The sequence below is a fragment of the Stegostoma tigrinum genome, chromosome 6 (assembly GCF_030684315.1).
Source record: "Stegostoma tigrinum isolate sSteTig4 chromosome 6, sSteTig4.hap1, whole genome shotgun sequence".
NCBI classification, from domain to species: domain Eukaryota; kingdom Metazoa; phylum Chordata; class Chondrichthyes; order Orectolobiformes; family Stegostomatidae; genus Stegostoma; species Stegostoma tigrinum.
Genome location: NC_081359.1, coordinates 11,269,584 through 11,285,128, shown reverse-complemented (window position 1 = coordinate 11,285,128; position 15,545 = coordinate 11,269,584). Strand labels below are relative to the sequence as shown.

General features: G+C 42.1%; 1 protein-coding gene across 7 annotated transcripts in view; it reads right to left on the bottom strand.

Moving 5' to 3' along the window:
- The window catches only part of myo16 (myosin XVI), a 360,735-nt gene that overhangs the window by 123,775 nt on the left and 221,415 nt on the right, over positions 1 to 15,545 (bottom strand). For all 7 annotated transcript variants that reach the window (XM_059646418.1, XM_059646419.1, XM_059646420.1 and 4 more), the window contains 5 exons: positions 15,036 to 15,183; positions 11,994 to 12,105; positions 9,553 to 9,670; positions 5,442 to 5,513; positions 5,197 to 5,338 (listed from right to left, as the gene is read on the bottom strand). In XM_059646418.1, coding sequence (XP_059502401.1) covers positions 5,197 to 5,338; positions 5,442 to 5,513; positions 9,553 to 9,670; positions 11,994 to 12,105; positions 15,036 to 15,183 — 592 coding nt within the window. The remainder of the gene's footprint in view (positions 1 to 5,196; positions 5,339 to 5,441; positions 5,514 to 9,552; positions 9,671 to 11,993; positions 12,106 to 15,035; positions 15,184 to 15,545) is intronic.

The window sequence follows — 15,545 nt, the reverse complement described above, 5'->3', positions numbered from 1 at the left end:
TCTGCCATAACTATACCCCAGCTGCACTTACAAGTGGTAGTGCAAAAGAGGGAACTGTGTGAGCATTGGATTGCAAACATGGGTCATAGTGGTAAGCAGTGTAGGTGTTTGTCACTGAAAAATGTTCGCTTGCGGAATTGTTCCTAATGACAGTCTTTATGGGACAGTTTATTTCAGAACTCGATACTGATTTAACTTTGGTAATTTGTTGTAAACCAATATAAACCAATGAGTTGGTAAGTTGTTGATCTTCCTGACTGAAACATCATGGAGAGGTGTGCAACACATTTAAGATGCCTGTAGCAATGTGGTAGAATTTGCATCATTTACATATAACATTTCAGACAACTGGGCATGGAAGTCATCATGCCTGAATAACAGCTGTGCAAACTTTACGTTCTTTGGGATAACATGGGGAAGTCAGGTTTATGCAAATTAGGTGTTATCTGCATCATTATTCAGTCTTCATCACTTTCCAGGAAAAGTAGAAAAGCAGGTTATTTATTAAATGATGGTGCTTCAATTTGAGTGTCCTCAAACAAGAAACATAAAGAGGTAGCTCACTGGTTTAACAGTGGAAATATGTTGAAGGGCACATCGTTGGCTTGTATCTCTTCACCTTACAAGTCTTGTAATTCACCAGTTGCTCGTAAAAGCCTCCCGTTTTCAATTTCAATCAACAATAATGACAAGAGAAAAGAATATTTAATGTGATTCCCTGTCACCTTCCCCATGAGTGATTTGAAGAAACACAAGCTCTCTTACGAAAGGATCTTCCTCCTGTAAGCAGCTGCTGACCCTCAGAAACTCCAATTCACCCATCACCAGCACTGAAAAGAAGCTGGTTTTGCCACCATTCTGGCAATAGCTGGCAAAAGGGCAAGGAAAACCACTTCAGAGATCTCAAATAACCTCAAAACTCCAACATGCAGGTATAGAAAGCAATTGGGAAGATTAACATCAAGTAGGGCTTTAATGCAAGGGGACAGAAGTACAGGAGTAGGGAACATATATAGTATTTTTCTCAGGGATAGGGAATTGAAAACTAGGTGGCATAAGTTTAAGGTAAGAGGGGAAAGATTTAAGAAAAACCTGTGGGGCAATTTTCTCATTCAGAGAGTGGTGTGTATGGAATGGGCTGCCAGAGAAAATAGTTGAGGCTATGAATCTGAGTCTTGTTACAGTTCTACATAGTTTTGATGCAAGTACACTGGAATTGAATGTGCAATTTTGACCGCCTTAGCTGAGGAAGGATATATTGTATTGGAGGTAGTACAGCACAGGGTTATAGACTGATTCCCAAGATGAAAGTACTGTCCTGCAATAATTTTGGAATACTGCAAATACAGTATTTTCATTCATTAAAGGAGGGAGATACAAAACTATAGGCCAGACAGCCTTACATTGGTCATAAGGAAAATGGCTGAACTGGATGACAATTTTATAAAATAATATTTATTCAATCAGACTGGGCAAAAAAAAAGACAAACGACATTAAGTGCTGGAGAAAACTATCAGGTCTGCAAACACCTGTGGAGAGGGAAACAGATCTGGCACTTTGAGTCTGATATGAGCCTTGTTCACAGAAAATGAACACATCGGTACAGTAAGAGGTTGGGGTGACAAATAGAATATTGTTCTTTGTTGCAAGGCAAATGAAGTGTGTAAGTATGAAAGGGTTGCTACAGATGTATAGGCCCTTAAGTGAGAAATACAATTTATAGTTTTGGTCTCCTTAGTTAACGATTTATGTAATTCTTCAAAAGTTTTTCAGGGAAGGTATGTTTCGCCGATTTCAGGGATGAAGTGGAAGGTTTGAACAGGTTAAGCTGAAATTGATAGGAAGAAATGAAAGGTTAACTTATTGAAACATGAGAGATTGCTTTGGGACTTAACAGGGTGGATGGTTTCCCCTTATGGAGGGATCAAGAGCTAAAGACAACAGTTTGTTAATAAGAGATCTCCCATTTAAGACAGAGGAGGAATTTCTTCTCCTAAAGGGTTACTAGATTGTGGAATTCACTTCCCCAAAAACCCATGAAAGCAGAACAAATTCAAGGCTAAATCGTACAGATTTTTGGATTGACAAGGGAATTAAGACTACAATCAGATCAGCCATAATCTTATCAAATGGTCAACTAGGCTTCAGAAGTGAAATGACCTACGACTGCTACTGATCTAGACAAAATTATGATCCTGTAAAAAGTTGAATAGTTTGGAACTCTCCTCTCTAGAACTTAGGAGAATGAGAGGTGATATCACAGAGGCCTGCATAATTTAGATGGCCTTGACAGGTTAGATGCTGAGAGGTTTTTGTCTTTTGCTGGAGCATCTAAGACAATGGAGCACAGTTTCATAGTAAGGAGCTAATCAATTTAAGAGTGTAAAAAGGAGAATTCTTCACTTAGAGGTTTGCAAATCTTTGCCATTTTCTACCCCAGAGAACAGTGGATGCTCAACATTGAATGCACTTGACGCAGAGACAGAGGTGGTCTTTGGATGCCTGGAATTAATGGCTACAGCCTAATGTTAGCGGTAGTGTAGTCACACTATTAGTATCGAGGAGTATTCATCACCCAACAGCCAGCTTCTGGTTTTTCTTGGAAGTATATGGATGGTGACAGCAGGAGACTGGCTCAGGATGAAGTCAATGTGACATGTCACCATGGAACTGATGGGAAATATTGCTGACAAATGCTTTCATTAATATTTAAAGATATTTGATTTGACTGTAATGAGCTTGTGCATTTCATGAATCAGCAAGTTTAAACCGTCCTAAAGTTCAGACAGAAATAAAGCTTAATCAGGCCAAACAAAGAATTTGCAGACATGGACTCAGATTTATATGGCATACTTATTTGTGCTCAGAAGAAATTTTCCTTCATTATCTAAAGACACTCAATTGGCAGCTGCCTGCCCCAGACACAATATATTTCAAAAAAAAAAGGACAAATTCTAATCAAAGCTTCTGGGTTTTGTTAAATTGTATAATGAGGCACAGTAATGTGTGCCATACGATATGAACTGTGTTACCAAATCAAATGCAATCCTTTGTCCACTATGTTAATGATATTGGTAGAGAAATTCATTGCAGCCTGTTACATGAAGCTGGGAATCGTCCATTGGTTACTCATCTCATACGTCACCCAAAATTTATTTTCCATTGATTTCAATAGATATTTAAAATGGGCTAAATTTTGCACAATTATATCCTGTTTTATAACAATGTCAAGAGTGTCACTCAAATACATTTACACATTAATGTGCCAACACCCATGGTAGGATTTCATCTCAACCATTTGTATAAATTAGTAAGGGTTATGTTTACACAAAATGTGACTGGAAATACTCTCAAAATAACAAAGTATTCAGGCTGTTCACATCTATCATAGTGGATTATTTAAAAAATACCTTTAGAATATATTTTGTCTGTCACATTTAAAACCATACATCTTTAAATATACAAATGTCACAAAGACTGATTGGTTCAAATCATATATTCATAAAACAGCAGCTGGTGACAACTGAAGGAGAGTTTAATGCAATCCAAATAAAAGAGAAAAATATAATGAGGGACTGGAAGGACATGATAACACTTGGGAACACATGACTTCTCTCCTCTTTCCTTCCAAAACCTTATTTTTCTCTTTTATCCCTCCTCCCAAAGTCCTCACCATGCCCAGGATATCCGGTAAAGAAGAAAACAAATAAGCAGATTTAAATTCTTTAATTGTATATGTCTTAATCTTAACTGTGAAAACTTGCACTAAACTTTGAAAGAACTTATCCATTGTTTTTGTAGGTAAGCATTTTTTAAAAAGAAGTTACAGTTGTTATTGTTTTTATTCAAGAATTTACATTCTATAAATTTAACCAAGGAGGTAACATAGAAAGAATTATAAGGCCAAACATTGATTAAATTGTAATTAACAAAATAACTGGCTTTAATCTGATTTCTGTGCTTTAATTCACAAACTGAATTTTAGAGATTATTATAACCTAACCATTATGACAGATGGCAAATTTATTTCAAAAAAATTAGCACTGCTTAAATGGCACTCAGATTTGATTGTTATAACATTGACTGGTTTGGTTTTAGCCTGTGCTTGTTTTGCTAGCCTGGTGACTGATTCTTTTGACATTGCTTGATTGCATTAACTTGTGTGTGTGGTGAAAGTTCCTTGTATTTGACTCCACAAACACACAACACACATACACACATACAATATTCTGATAGAAACAAGCAAAGACATATACATATGAAACTTCGATAATGTTCTAAGTTCTCTAAGTAAATATTTGGATTTAAAACTGGAGTAATCCATCCAATATGCTGAGATAAATTGGATAAGCAGAAACCCAACCCAAGTATAATGTATGCAACTAAATACACCAGAGCCCTCCAAGTAGATACATTCTTGAATACTGCTGAAGTGTTATAAACTACAGACACAGTTCATTAATGTCCTACAGGGAAGAAGATCTGCTATCACTACTCACTTTGATCTATGTGTGACTTCATTCCCATAACATAGAGGTTCCAATTTCATGGAAATCAATAATTGGAGCAAAATATGGCCATGTCAGTCTCATTCACAGATAATTATCAAGAAAAATAACCATAAATGTTTGTTACAGATAAGTAACATTATTGACAAATTATTACTATACTAGCTATGATGACTTCTAGGACTGACATAGCATTGTAGGTATTTTTTAAGCAAACTGTTCAGAGTTATAATTATGCATCTTTGGAGCAGTTGAGTCTTGAACTCAGGCCTCCTGGCCCACAGGAGCAGACATAATTTCAGTACCATATTATCCCTGAAGTAACATTTTAACCATACCTAGCTGAATCCTAAATCTATTGAGATAGTAGGATAGAGATAGTAATTTTCTGAAGAAGGGTCTAGACCTGAAACGTCAGCTTTCCTCCTCCTCTGATGCTGCTTGGCCTGTTGTATTCATCTAGCTCTACACCTTGTTTTATTGAATCCTAAATCTAGTTGTGTTTGAGACATAAGAAGAAGGGATTATGACAGCATAGTCTGAAGTTCACCGCAGATGAAGCTATAAGAGATCAGTTTCTTTTCTTAAATTATTTGTCAATTGAAATGGAAAAAAATAACCTGCAATTTTGGTTTCCAGGAGTTAGGAATGAACTCGGAAGCATCAAACATGAGCAATGACACTTACCCTTCCCCATCATCCTGACTCTGTAGGTAATTATTTATACTGTTCACCAAGAAGCTAAAAAGACGACTATAAAGGGACTTTGCCAGAAGGTCCCGATAAAAATTTGCAACATCCACCGTGTGTCTCTTCAAAATCATATCCCCTATAGTAGAAAGTAAAGAAATAATAAGTTAGGCTGTTAATATTTAAGTTTATAAAACATAACCAAGTAATTTTTAAAACGTCCTGCATAATATGAAACTTACCTTTAAAACACTGAACATCAGATGTTAAGGCTGAACTGAGGTCATCTGGTGACACTTGAAGAATGCCAGCCACTGAAAAAAAGCATACTTTAAATGAAATTTGCCAGCTCAGTTATGATCATTTCATAGTGGAGGCAGTTAAACAAATTTAAAAACTACACACAAAATCTCAGGCATTTTCCATGGTAGCTATGACACAGTAATGCAAGCTGTTGGGATGTAATGCACCATGACAGATTGGAGTAGAGTAACCAATTACAGCTGTGCCCATAGTCCCTTAGGATGGAAATTTGGAATTCTCTCTCTCAGAAGACCTGTGCAAAGTGAATAAGCGAAGTGTAGCGTGAATTAGTTGACAAGGTACAAAGTGGAGAGATATGAATTTGAGATAGTTAAATGCAATCACAGCAGAGATCAGCTACAATCTCAGTGAATGGCAGAACACGCTTGAGGGTATATACCCTCCTCTGGTCCCTATATTCAGTGCAGCCAGCTTCGAAATCAACAGAGTGATGAGATTAAGGTTTTTTTTAATGCTTTCCTACAATTAATTTCAATGATTCTGACCCAACGTCTCAGTGGTTACCTTGAATATGCTAAGAATTGGATTTAGTTGTTAGCTTAGGGGAGAAGTATCAGCCAGTTAGTGTTTGGCAGTGGCTGCTTAAGTAACTTGGCTGATGCTAGTGAGGAAGATCCTTAATCTGCATCTGCCTGTGGAATTCATAATCTTGCAGTGCCTTTTTGCTATGAGCAATGAAGCATTCTGATTGTCTCATCAAATATCCTGTGCTAAACTGTATCGGTTACCAGGTTTAGCATGCAACACCAGTCCCCTCCCCTCAGCTAAAACGACAGAGATTGGGAACCTGTCTGCAAAAGGGGAACCCAACCAGGGCATCTTGCACTGTTCTGGATCTCAAAGCCTCACCTCAAAGAGCTGCCAGTGGACAAGCGTGCAGCATTGGATCAGGATTCGGATAAGTGCATAGGATCTTGCTAAGTGCTAGGTTAGCAAGGGGAGGAGGAAGGGACATGTCAGGCCTTGTGGCTACTTGGCCTGGACCTTTTCTGCCTCAAAACCTCCAACTTTGCCTGGTACATTAAATCCCAGCAGTCTGTATTATTGTTTCATTGTTCTAATGGCAGTGGGATAAGGCCAGTTAAGGGCTTAGCATCACCCCAATGCTTTGGGGCCAAGTGGTAAGAAGTGGAGAAGGGGACCCCCTGCATTTCACGGACACCCCCACACTTCACTTTTGAACCTGTCGATGGAAAAGTGTAAAATCCAGTTCTCCTGGTGCAGAGCTGAGTAAGTCGTGTAGCATTATATAATCTGGCAGAAACCCATCAGTCATAACTCGCAGAATACAAAATTCAAATTTCTGTAACACAATTACTTAACATAAAAAGTATCGGCCAACTTCGTAAAACAAACAGCAAATTATGTGTTTTTTAACTCATAGTGAGGATGTGATGTAGTGCTTTTCTTGATTACAACAAAGCAAAAGTGCTGCAGGTATTTTTTTTCTCTTATAATTTCCATAAAGAGCTTCATGAAACGGTTTTGGTTAGGTTTGAAAATTAGGATTCCAGATCCAAAGCTTTGATCAGCAGCTGTACGATCAGACAGCACAGTGCGGAGCTGGAGGAACACAGCAGGTCAGGCAGTGTCAGAGGGGCAGGAAACTCAACATTTGAGGCCTGGACCCCTCATCACGATTGGTCTGGTGATGAGGGATGGGTTCATAATCGAGGGGGCAGTAGGAGGATGTGTTAGAGAGTTGGCACCATCCCCCTCACCTCCCCCACCCCCATATCCAGGTTAGGGTTGGAGCACAGGGAGCACAAAACGTTACAAGGGGGAGAGGTTGGAGTGGGTGTCAGGGGTGGAGAGGTTGAGGCGATCGATGTCACGATGGCAGTTGGAGATGAAGAGGTCAAGGGAGGGTAGAAGGCCGTGGGGTGGTGTCCAGGAGGATGAGGTTTGTTGGAGGTGGTTGAAGGGCTTGGCAGAGGGTGGGTTAGACTCGTGGTTAAAGAAATAGGTGCGGAGGCGGAGGAAAAAGAGTTAACATACAGCTGTGAGTGGAATTCCTTGATGTGTGGTTGTGGGCACAGGAGAATGAAGGTGAGTCTAGACTCCTGATGAAGGTTCCAGGCCTGAAACATTGACTCTCCTGCCCCTCTGATGCTGCCTGACCTGCTGTGTTCCTCCAGCTTCACACTGTATAGACTCTGGCTCCAGCATCGGCAGTTCTAGCTATCTCTGTCACGAATCCAAAATGCTGGACTTGTGCATCTCAATTTCCAAATTATACTCTGCACTGAATTACAACATCTAGCACCAACATGGGCGGCACGGTGGCTCAGTGGTTAGCACTGCAGCCTCACAGCACCGGGGACCCGCGTTCGATTCCAGCCTCGGGCGACTGTCTGTGTGGAGTTTGCACATTCTCCCCGTGTCTGCGTGGGTTTCCACCGGGTGCTGCAGTTTCCTCCCACAATCCAAAGATGTCCAAACATCAAAATAAAATATCAGAGGTAAATCAGCAGGTTCCCATGGGGCAAAAAGAAGAATTGCTGGAAAAGCTCAGCAGGTCTGGCAGCATCTGTGGACAGAAATCAGAGTTGATGTTTCAGGTCAAGTGTCCTGAGGAAACCTATGCTGAGGAAGGGTCACTTGACCTGAAACTTTAACTCTGGTTTCTCTCCACAGAAGGTGCCAGACCTGCTGAGCTCTTCCAGCAATTTCTGTTTTTGTTTCTTATTTGCAGCATCCACAGTTTTTCTGGTTTCCATGAGGGTTCCCATTCAGTGACCACAGTAATATCCATGTATTCATAATAATTCCTACATTATTAGCCACAAGTATCAACATAACTATACAATCTATTCCCATAAAAATATGCAATTTACTTATGTACAGGTAATAATTATTACAATAACTGGCAGAGGTTGCTACTGGGTTAGACCAAAATCAGATGGGATGGAAAGTACGAGAAGTTTCTACTCCAATGAAAAATAGAAACATTATCGTGGTAATAAAATGTGAGGCTGGATGAGCACAGCAGGCCAAGCAACATCTCAGGAGCACAAAAGCTGACGTTTCGGGCCTAGACCCTTCATCAGAGAGGGGGATGGGGTGAGGGTTCTGGAATAAATAGGGAGAGAGGGGGGAGGCGGACCGAAGATGGAGAGAAAAGAAGATAGGCAGAGAGAGTATAGGTGGGGAGGTAGAGAGGGAATAGGTCAGTCCAGGGAAGACGGACAGTTCAAGGAGGTGGGATGAGGTTAGTAGGTAGATGGGGGTGCGGCTTGGGGTGGGAGGAAGGGATGGGTGAGAGGAAGAACAGGTTAGGGAGGCAGAGACAGGTTGGACTGTTTTTGGGATGCAGTGGGTGGGGGGGAAGAGCTGGGCTGGTTGTGTGGTGCAGTGGGGGGAGGGACGAACTGGGCTGGTTTAGGGATGCAGTTGGGGAAGGGGAGATTTTGACACTGGTGAAGTCCACATTGATACCATTAGGCTGCAGGGTTCCCAGGCGGAATATGAGTTGCTGTTCCTGCAACCTTCGGGTGGCATCATTGTGGCACTGCAGGAGTCTCATGATGGACATGTCATCTAAAGAATGGGAGGGGGAGTGGAAATGGTTTGCGACTGGGAGGTGCAGTTGTTTGTTGTGAACTGAGCGGAGGTGTTCTGCAAAGCGGTCTCCAAGCCTCCGCTTGGTTTCCCCAATGTAGAGGACGCCACACCGGGTACAGTGGATGCAGTATACCACATTATCATGGTGCAGTGTTTAGTGATACGCTAGCTCCACCTGCTGATACATTTCAGCATCTCACTCATCCAGGCACTTTTACAGATAGTAATAGGCAACAAAAGTGTGGAGCTGGATGAACACAGCAGACCAAGCAGCATCCTAGGAGTACAAAAGATGACGAAGGGTCTAGGCCCAAAACGTCAGCTTTTGTACTCCTAAGATGCTGCTTGGCCTGCTGTGTTCATCCAGCTCCACACTTTGTTATCTTGGATTCTCCAGCATCTGCAGTTCCCATTATCTCTGATACAGCAATAGGCAACAAATGCTTTGTTTTCAAGCATACTGACCTTGTTCCACCAATTGCACATCTGACACATAAGCTACCTCAGTATCTGTCACAGCCAAAAACTGGATATCCCCAAGAAGCAAAATTGCAGACAGAATCAAAAACAGGTTGTCAACTTCCTGAAACAGAGTGAAAAAGAATACAAAGGGTTGTTTCAATCATCTGTGAACCTATTTTCCTGGTAAATTGTAACGTGACATTTAATGACAGTTTTAAATGCTGTATCGTCAGTCAGGAATATTTTAAACATAGTGCTATAATTTAATAAGTAACCAGTTGTTTTAATAGTGAATGTCATTATTACTGGTAGCATTTCTCAATCTTAATGACTAATTTTGAAACTTGTCAACCGAAAATTGATAATTGATTAACAAGTGTTGCCTTGAATTGCAGCAACCACTTTGAAAGGAAGTTGCAGAAAATAAATATCCACTTAGAAAGGCATCATTACAAAGTTTTTTGTGCATGTAGGATCAGACCATTCTAAACTGTAAATTTACAAAGATGGTAAAACTCCAAATCCATACACACAAATTGTAAATTGTGAATAACTAACTCGTAACATCAAACAGAGGAAAGAGATGTCAATTGTAAATTTTAAGAGTAAGCCAGCCAAAATTCTGGGCCTTTAAGAGACTGGTAGCAACATTATCACAAACAATGGTACAATGTAACTGCAGTTGTCTAATGCATTAACAAGGCTTGAACACAGATATGGTTGGTGTGATTAAAACAGGGAGATTAAGTTTTGGATTAAAAGATTATGAAGTAATATTAGGAGTTCACACCTAAGGGGATTGACATTCAGAGTTACCAAGAAGGGAATGTGTACATTTGGGGCTTAACCGAGGGTAAGAAGCCCTAAGGCTCACTGTGTGAAGAGCATCTGCTGTTTCCCTCCAGCATGGGGGATTCTGTGATTTTTCTTTATTCATTCATGGGATGTAGTTGCTGCTGGTTAGGCAGCATTTATTGCCCATCCCTAATTTCCCAGAGTCAACCACATTGCTGCAGGTTTGGAGTCAAATGTAGGCCAGGCTAGATAAGGATGGCAGCTTCCTTCCCTTAAGGGCATTAGTGAACCAGATGGGTTTTACCCCAAAAATGGACAATGGTCATCATTAGAGTCTTAATTTCAGATATTTATTGAATTCAAATTCCACCATCTGCCATGGCAGGATTTGAACCCAGGTCAACAGAAAATTATCTGGGTCTCTGGATTAACAGTCCAGTGATAACACCACTAGGCCATTGCCTCCCCATTGATGACAATACCATTGAACATTAGGGGCTAATGGCTTGATTCTCTCCTGTTGGAGATGGTCATTGACGGGCACCTATGTGGCATGAATACTTGGCATGAATGACAAGTGCCAGGTATGTCCAGTGCTCATTCATTGCATTGCATGAGGCAGTTAAATTTGTGCCATCTGCATTGTATAGACCTACATCATTTTATTTTGTTTTATGACTGTGAATTGAATTAGGAAAGGGACTATTTCACAAGAAAGGCCTGGAGAAGGAACTGCAGTGTTTTTAAAAAGTAAGTTATTGAACCTATTTTAAGCCATATTTACATTTTTTTGCAAGGAACTGGGGAAGGTTCAAAAGGATGGCTCCAGGTACATGCACAAAGTGAGATTTGAATAACGGCAGGTAATTTTGATTGGTTTGGGCATTTGTGTCCAGTCATGGATGCCAAAGCTCATTGGTGAACAACAACTTCCTGATTGGCTTCTGCGAACCAGAACAGTTTGTGAGTGTGAATAATGCAGGGACAACCATTCGGATCCCTGGAAGGAGAGACAGCGTGTGTCTGCCACTCCCCAATAAATCACCCAAAGTCAAGAAAGCCAGATTTATTTTCACCAATGGCTGTACACTTTTGCTCTTGCTCTTTTTAAAATGCGTTTCACAGATATCAACATGAGCTGTGAATAGATATATTCTTGCTTGGTAATTGACTGCAGTGCAGTAGTGAGCCCTGTAGCATTCTGGATATGCTCGAAGATATATAGGTTACAATATTGTATCTCAATAATATTGGAACCACATATCAATGTAACATCTGGAAATACACAACTATCTTCAAGCTTATAGAACAGATCTGATTTCCTGACTTTGCTCCAATTATAGTCCCAGAGCTGTAGAAAATTGTGCCCACACTGCGTTACAAGCAGAAACGGCCGAAATTGGTTAGAATTAAAATGGAAATGAGTGAATAAAATTATAATTTCTGGTGATTCAATTCAATTTCTGGTATTTACACATACTAGTTGCACCTTGTTATTTTGAATTGACAAAGGAAGGGAATTAAATTGAAAGAAGTACAATAATTTTCAAATAACCTGCATGAATACATCAAGAAACTTGTAATTCATTCTGAGTTGTGAAAATTCTGGAAGCATGCAAAATGAAAGTTCAGAACCTGATGCATCTTACCAGGTTGTTGAAACCTAAGTTTCTTAAAGCTTGCTTTACAGCAAGAAACCTGTCTCTGTTTTGAACTGTTTCGGCTGCTGTCACCTCATCTTGTGAATTTCGGTTCATATACCTGGTGCAGAACAGGACAGTTAATTCAATTGAATAAATAAAAAGAGCTGATGCTTTACTGCTTCTGAACATCTGCTGCTCACACTACCTGTAGGACATGAGCATACAATTCTTCAGGGAAAACTACTCCCCCAACTGGACAGTTCAAATTTAGAGATAATGGGAACTGCAGATGCTGGAGAATTCCAAGATAATAAAATGTGAGGCTGGATGAACACAGCAGGCCAAGCAGCATCTCAGGAGCACAAAAGCTGACGTTTCGGGCCTAGACCCTTCATCAGAGAGGGGGATGGGGAGAGGGAACTGGAATAAATAGGGAGAGAGGGGGAGGCGGACCGAAGATGGAGAGTAAAGAAGATAGGTGGAGAGAGTATAGGTGGGGAGGTAGGGAGGGGATTGGTCAGTCCAGGGAAGACGGACAGGTCAAGGAGGTGGGATGAGGTTAGTAGGTAGATGGGGGTGCGGCTTGGTGTGGGAGGAAGGGATGGGTGAGAGGAAGAACCGGTTAGGGAGGCAGAGACATGTTGGACTGGTTTTGGGATGCAGTGGGTGGGGGGGAAGAGCTGGGCTGGTTGTGTGGTGCAGTGGGGGGAGGGGACGAACTGGGCTGGTTTAGGGATGCAGTGGGGGAAGGGGAGATTTTGAAACTGGAAGGTACACATTGATACCATATGGCTGCAGGGTTCCCAGGCGGAATATGAGTTGCTGTTCCTGCAACCTTCGGGTGGCATCATTGTGGCAGTGCAGGAGGCCCATGATGGGCATGTCATCTAGAGAATGGGAGGGGGAGTGGAAATGTTTTGCGACTGGGAGGTGCAGTTGTTTGTTGCGAACTGAGCGGAGGTGTTCTGCAAAGCGGTCCCCAAGCCTCCGCTTGGTTTCCCCAATGTAGAGGAAGCCACACCAGGTACAGTGGATGCAGTGTACCATATTGGCAGATGTGCAGGTGAACCTCTGCTTAATATGGAATGTCATCTTGGGGCCTGGGATAGGGGTGAGGGAGGAGGTGTGGGGGCAAGTGTAGCATTTCCTGCGGTTGCAGCGGAAGGTGCCGGGTGTGGTGGGGTTGGAGGGCAGTGTGGAGCGAACAAGGGAGTCACGGAGAGAGTGGTCTCTCCGGAAAGCAGACAGGGGTGGGGATGGAAAAAGGTCTTGGGTGGTGGGGTCGGATTGTAAATGGCGGAAGTGTTGGAGGATGATGCGTTGTATCCGGAGGTTGGTAGGGTGGTGTGTGAGAACGAGGGGGATCCTCTTAGGGAGGTTGTGGCGGGGGCGGGGTGTGAGGGATGTGTTGCGGGAAATACGGGAGACGCGGTCAAGGGCGTTCTCGATCACTGTGGGGGGAAAGTTGCGGTCCTTAAAGAACTTGGACATCTGGGATGTGCGGGAGTGGAATGTCTTATCGTGGGAGCAGATGCGGCGGAGGCGGAGGAATTGGGAATAGGGGATGGAATTTTTGCAGGAGGGTGGGTGGGAGGAGGTGTATTCTAGGTAGCTGTGGGAGTCGGTGGGCTTGAAATGGACATCAGTTACAAGCTGGTTGCCTGAGATGGAGACTGAGAGGTCCAGGAAGGTGAGGGATATGCTGGAGATGGCCCAGGTGAGCTGAAGGTCAAATTTACTTCAATAACAGAAACATCAAAAAGGCATTTTTGACTCAGAATTTGATATATTTTCCTGTTTCCATGCTGATTTTGCGACTTCAGGTCTGTAGAATTGAGCACAATCTTGTTGAAGGATTGGCAGAGAGGTAGACTGTGTGTAGTATCATAGAATCCCTACAGTGTGGAAGCAGGCCATTCAGTCTATACCAATACTTCAAGGAGAATTGTACCCAGACTTAACCCTAAACCCCCGCCCTGTAACCTTGCATTTCCCATGGCTAACTTACCCAGCCTACACATCCCTGGACACGATGGGCAATTTGGCATGGCCAATCCAATGGTATCAATGTGAACTTCACCAGCTTCAAAATCTCCCCTTCCCCCACCGCATCTCAAAACCAGCCCAGTTCGTCCCCTCCCCCCACTGCACCACACAACCAGCCCAGCTCTTCCCCTCCACCCACTGCATCCCAAAACCAGTCCAACCTGTCTCTGCCTCCCTAACCTGTTCTTCCTCTCACCCATCCCTTCCTCCCACCCCAAGCCGCACCTCCATCTCCCACCTACTAACCTCATCCCACCTCCTTGACCTGTCCGTCTTCCCTGGACTGACCTATCCCCTCCCTACCTCCCCACCTATACTCTCCTCTCCACCTATCTTCTTTTCTCTCCATCTTCGGTCCGCCTCCCCCTCTCTCCCTATTTATTCCAGAACCCTCACCCCATCCCCCTCTCTGATGAAGGGTCTAGGCTCGAAACGTCAGCTTTTGTGCTCCTGAGATGCTGCTTGGCCTGCTGTGTTCATCCAGCCTCACATTTTATTATCTTGGATTCTCCAGCATCTGCAGTTCCCATTATCACCATATAACGTGCACATCTTTTGATTGTGGGAGGAACTTGGAGCACTCCGAGGAAACCCACACAGAGAATATGCAAACTCCACACAGACAGTTGCCCAAGAATGGGTTTGAACCTGGGTCCCTCACGGCACTGTGAAGCAGTAGTGTTAACCACTGAGCCACCGTGTCACTCAACACCCTGTTAAACAGATGCTTCAAGTTTAATCTAAATCCTTGTTCTGGAATGTTGATCAACCAGAGCCTTGGACTGAAGCGTAAACTTCTGGAGTGCAGTGATTCAAAAAATTTCCTTTCTCTTTTGGGTATAGGTGCACAATTCACATTTATCTGTTACACTTTGCATTATCAGATACAAAAATTACTGGAATAAATTGAACATCTATTAACTCATCATAAGCAGGGCACTAGGATCTGTTATTTAATATGGAATAGGATCTAAGACTATTCAGGAAGATTCTAGCACCCACCTGTGGACAGAAGGATTGCTGAGGTACAGAGCACACTTTTCCTCAGTTGACAGGCCATCAATCATCAGGTAGAAAATATGAAAATTGTACTGGTTAGGTGGACGGGAGACAAGACGAGATTTCTCTAAACAGTAGGTGTAAACTCTGGCTGGAAGAAGAATCATTTGTGAACTTATCAGAATACTATCACATCTTTCAACAACATTTTGCCAAGTATTGATTCTAACTATTAGTGAGAATTTGCAGTAAGATACAAGTGTGCCATGCAATACCGTATACTTATTTTATAACTTATGTTGCTTTAATAAGTGTTGTTCAAAATTATCCATGTTGATGTTATTCTAGCTGTATTTGGAGGTGCATTCCAAGTTCCCTAATGACACTCCAAAACAAAAATATACCGTCAACCAATAGTATTAATAGATGGAAAATTACTAGTTGCATGTATAATTTTTACAGGAGTTTTACTGCCCCCTGCTTGGAAAATGGAATCAACTCTGTGTTGACAGG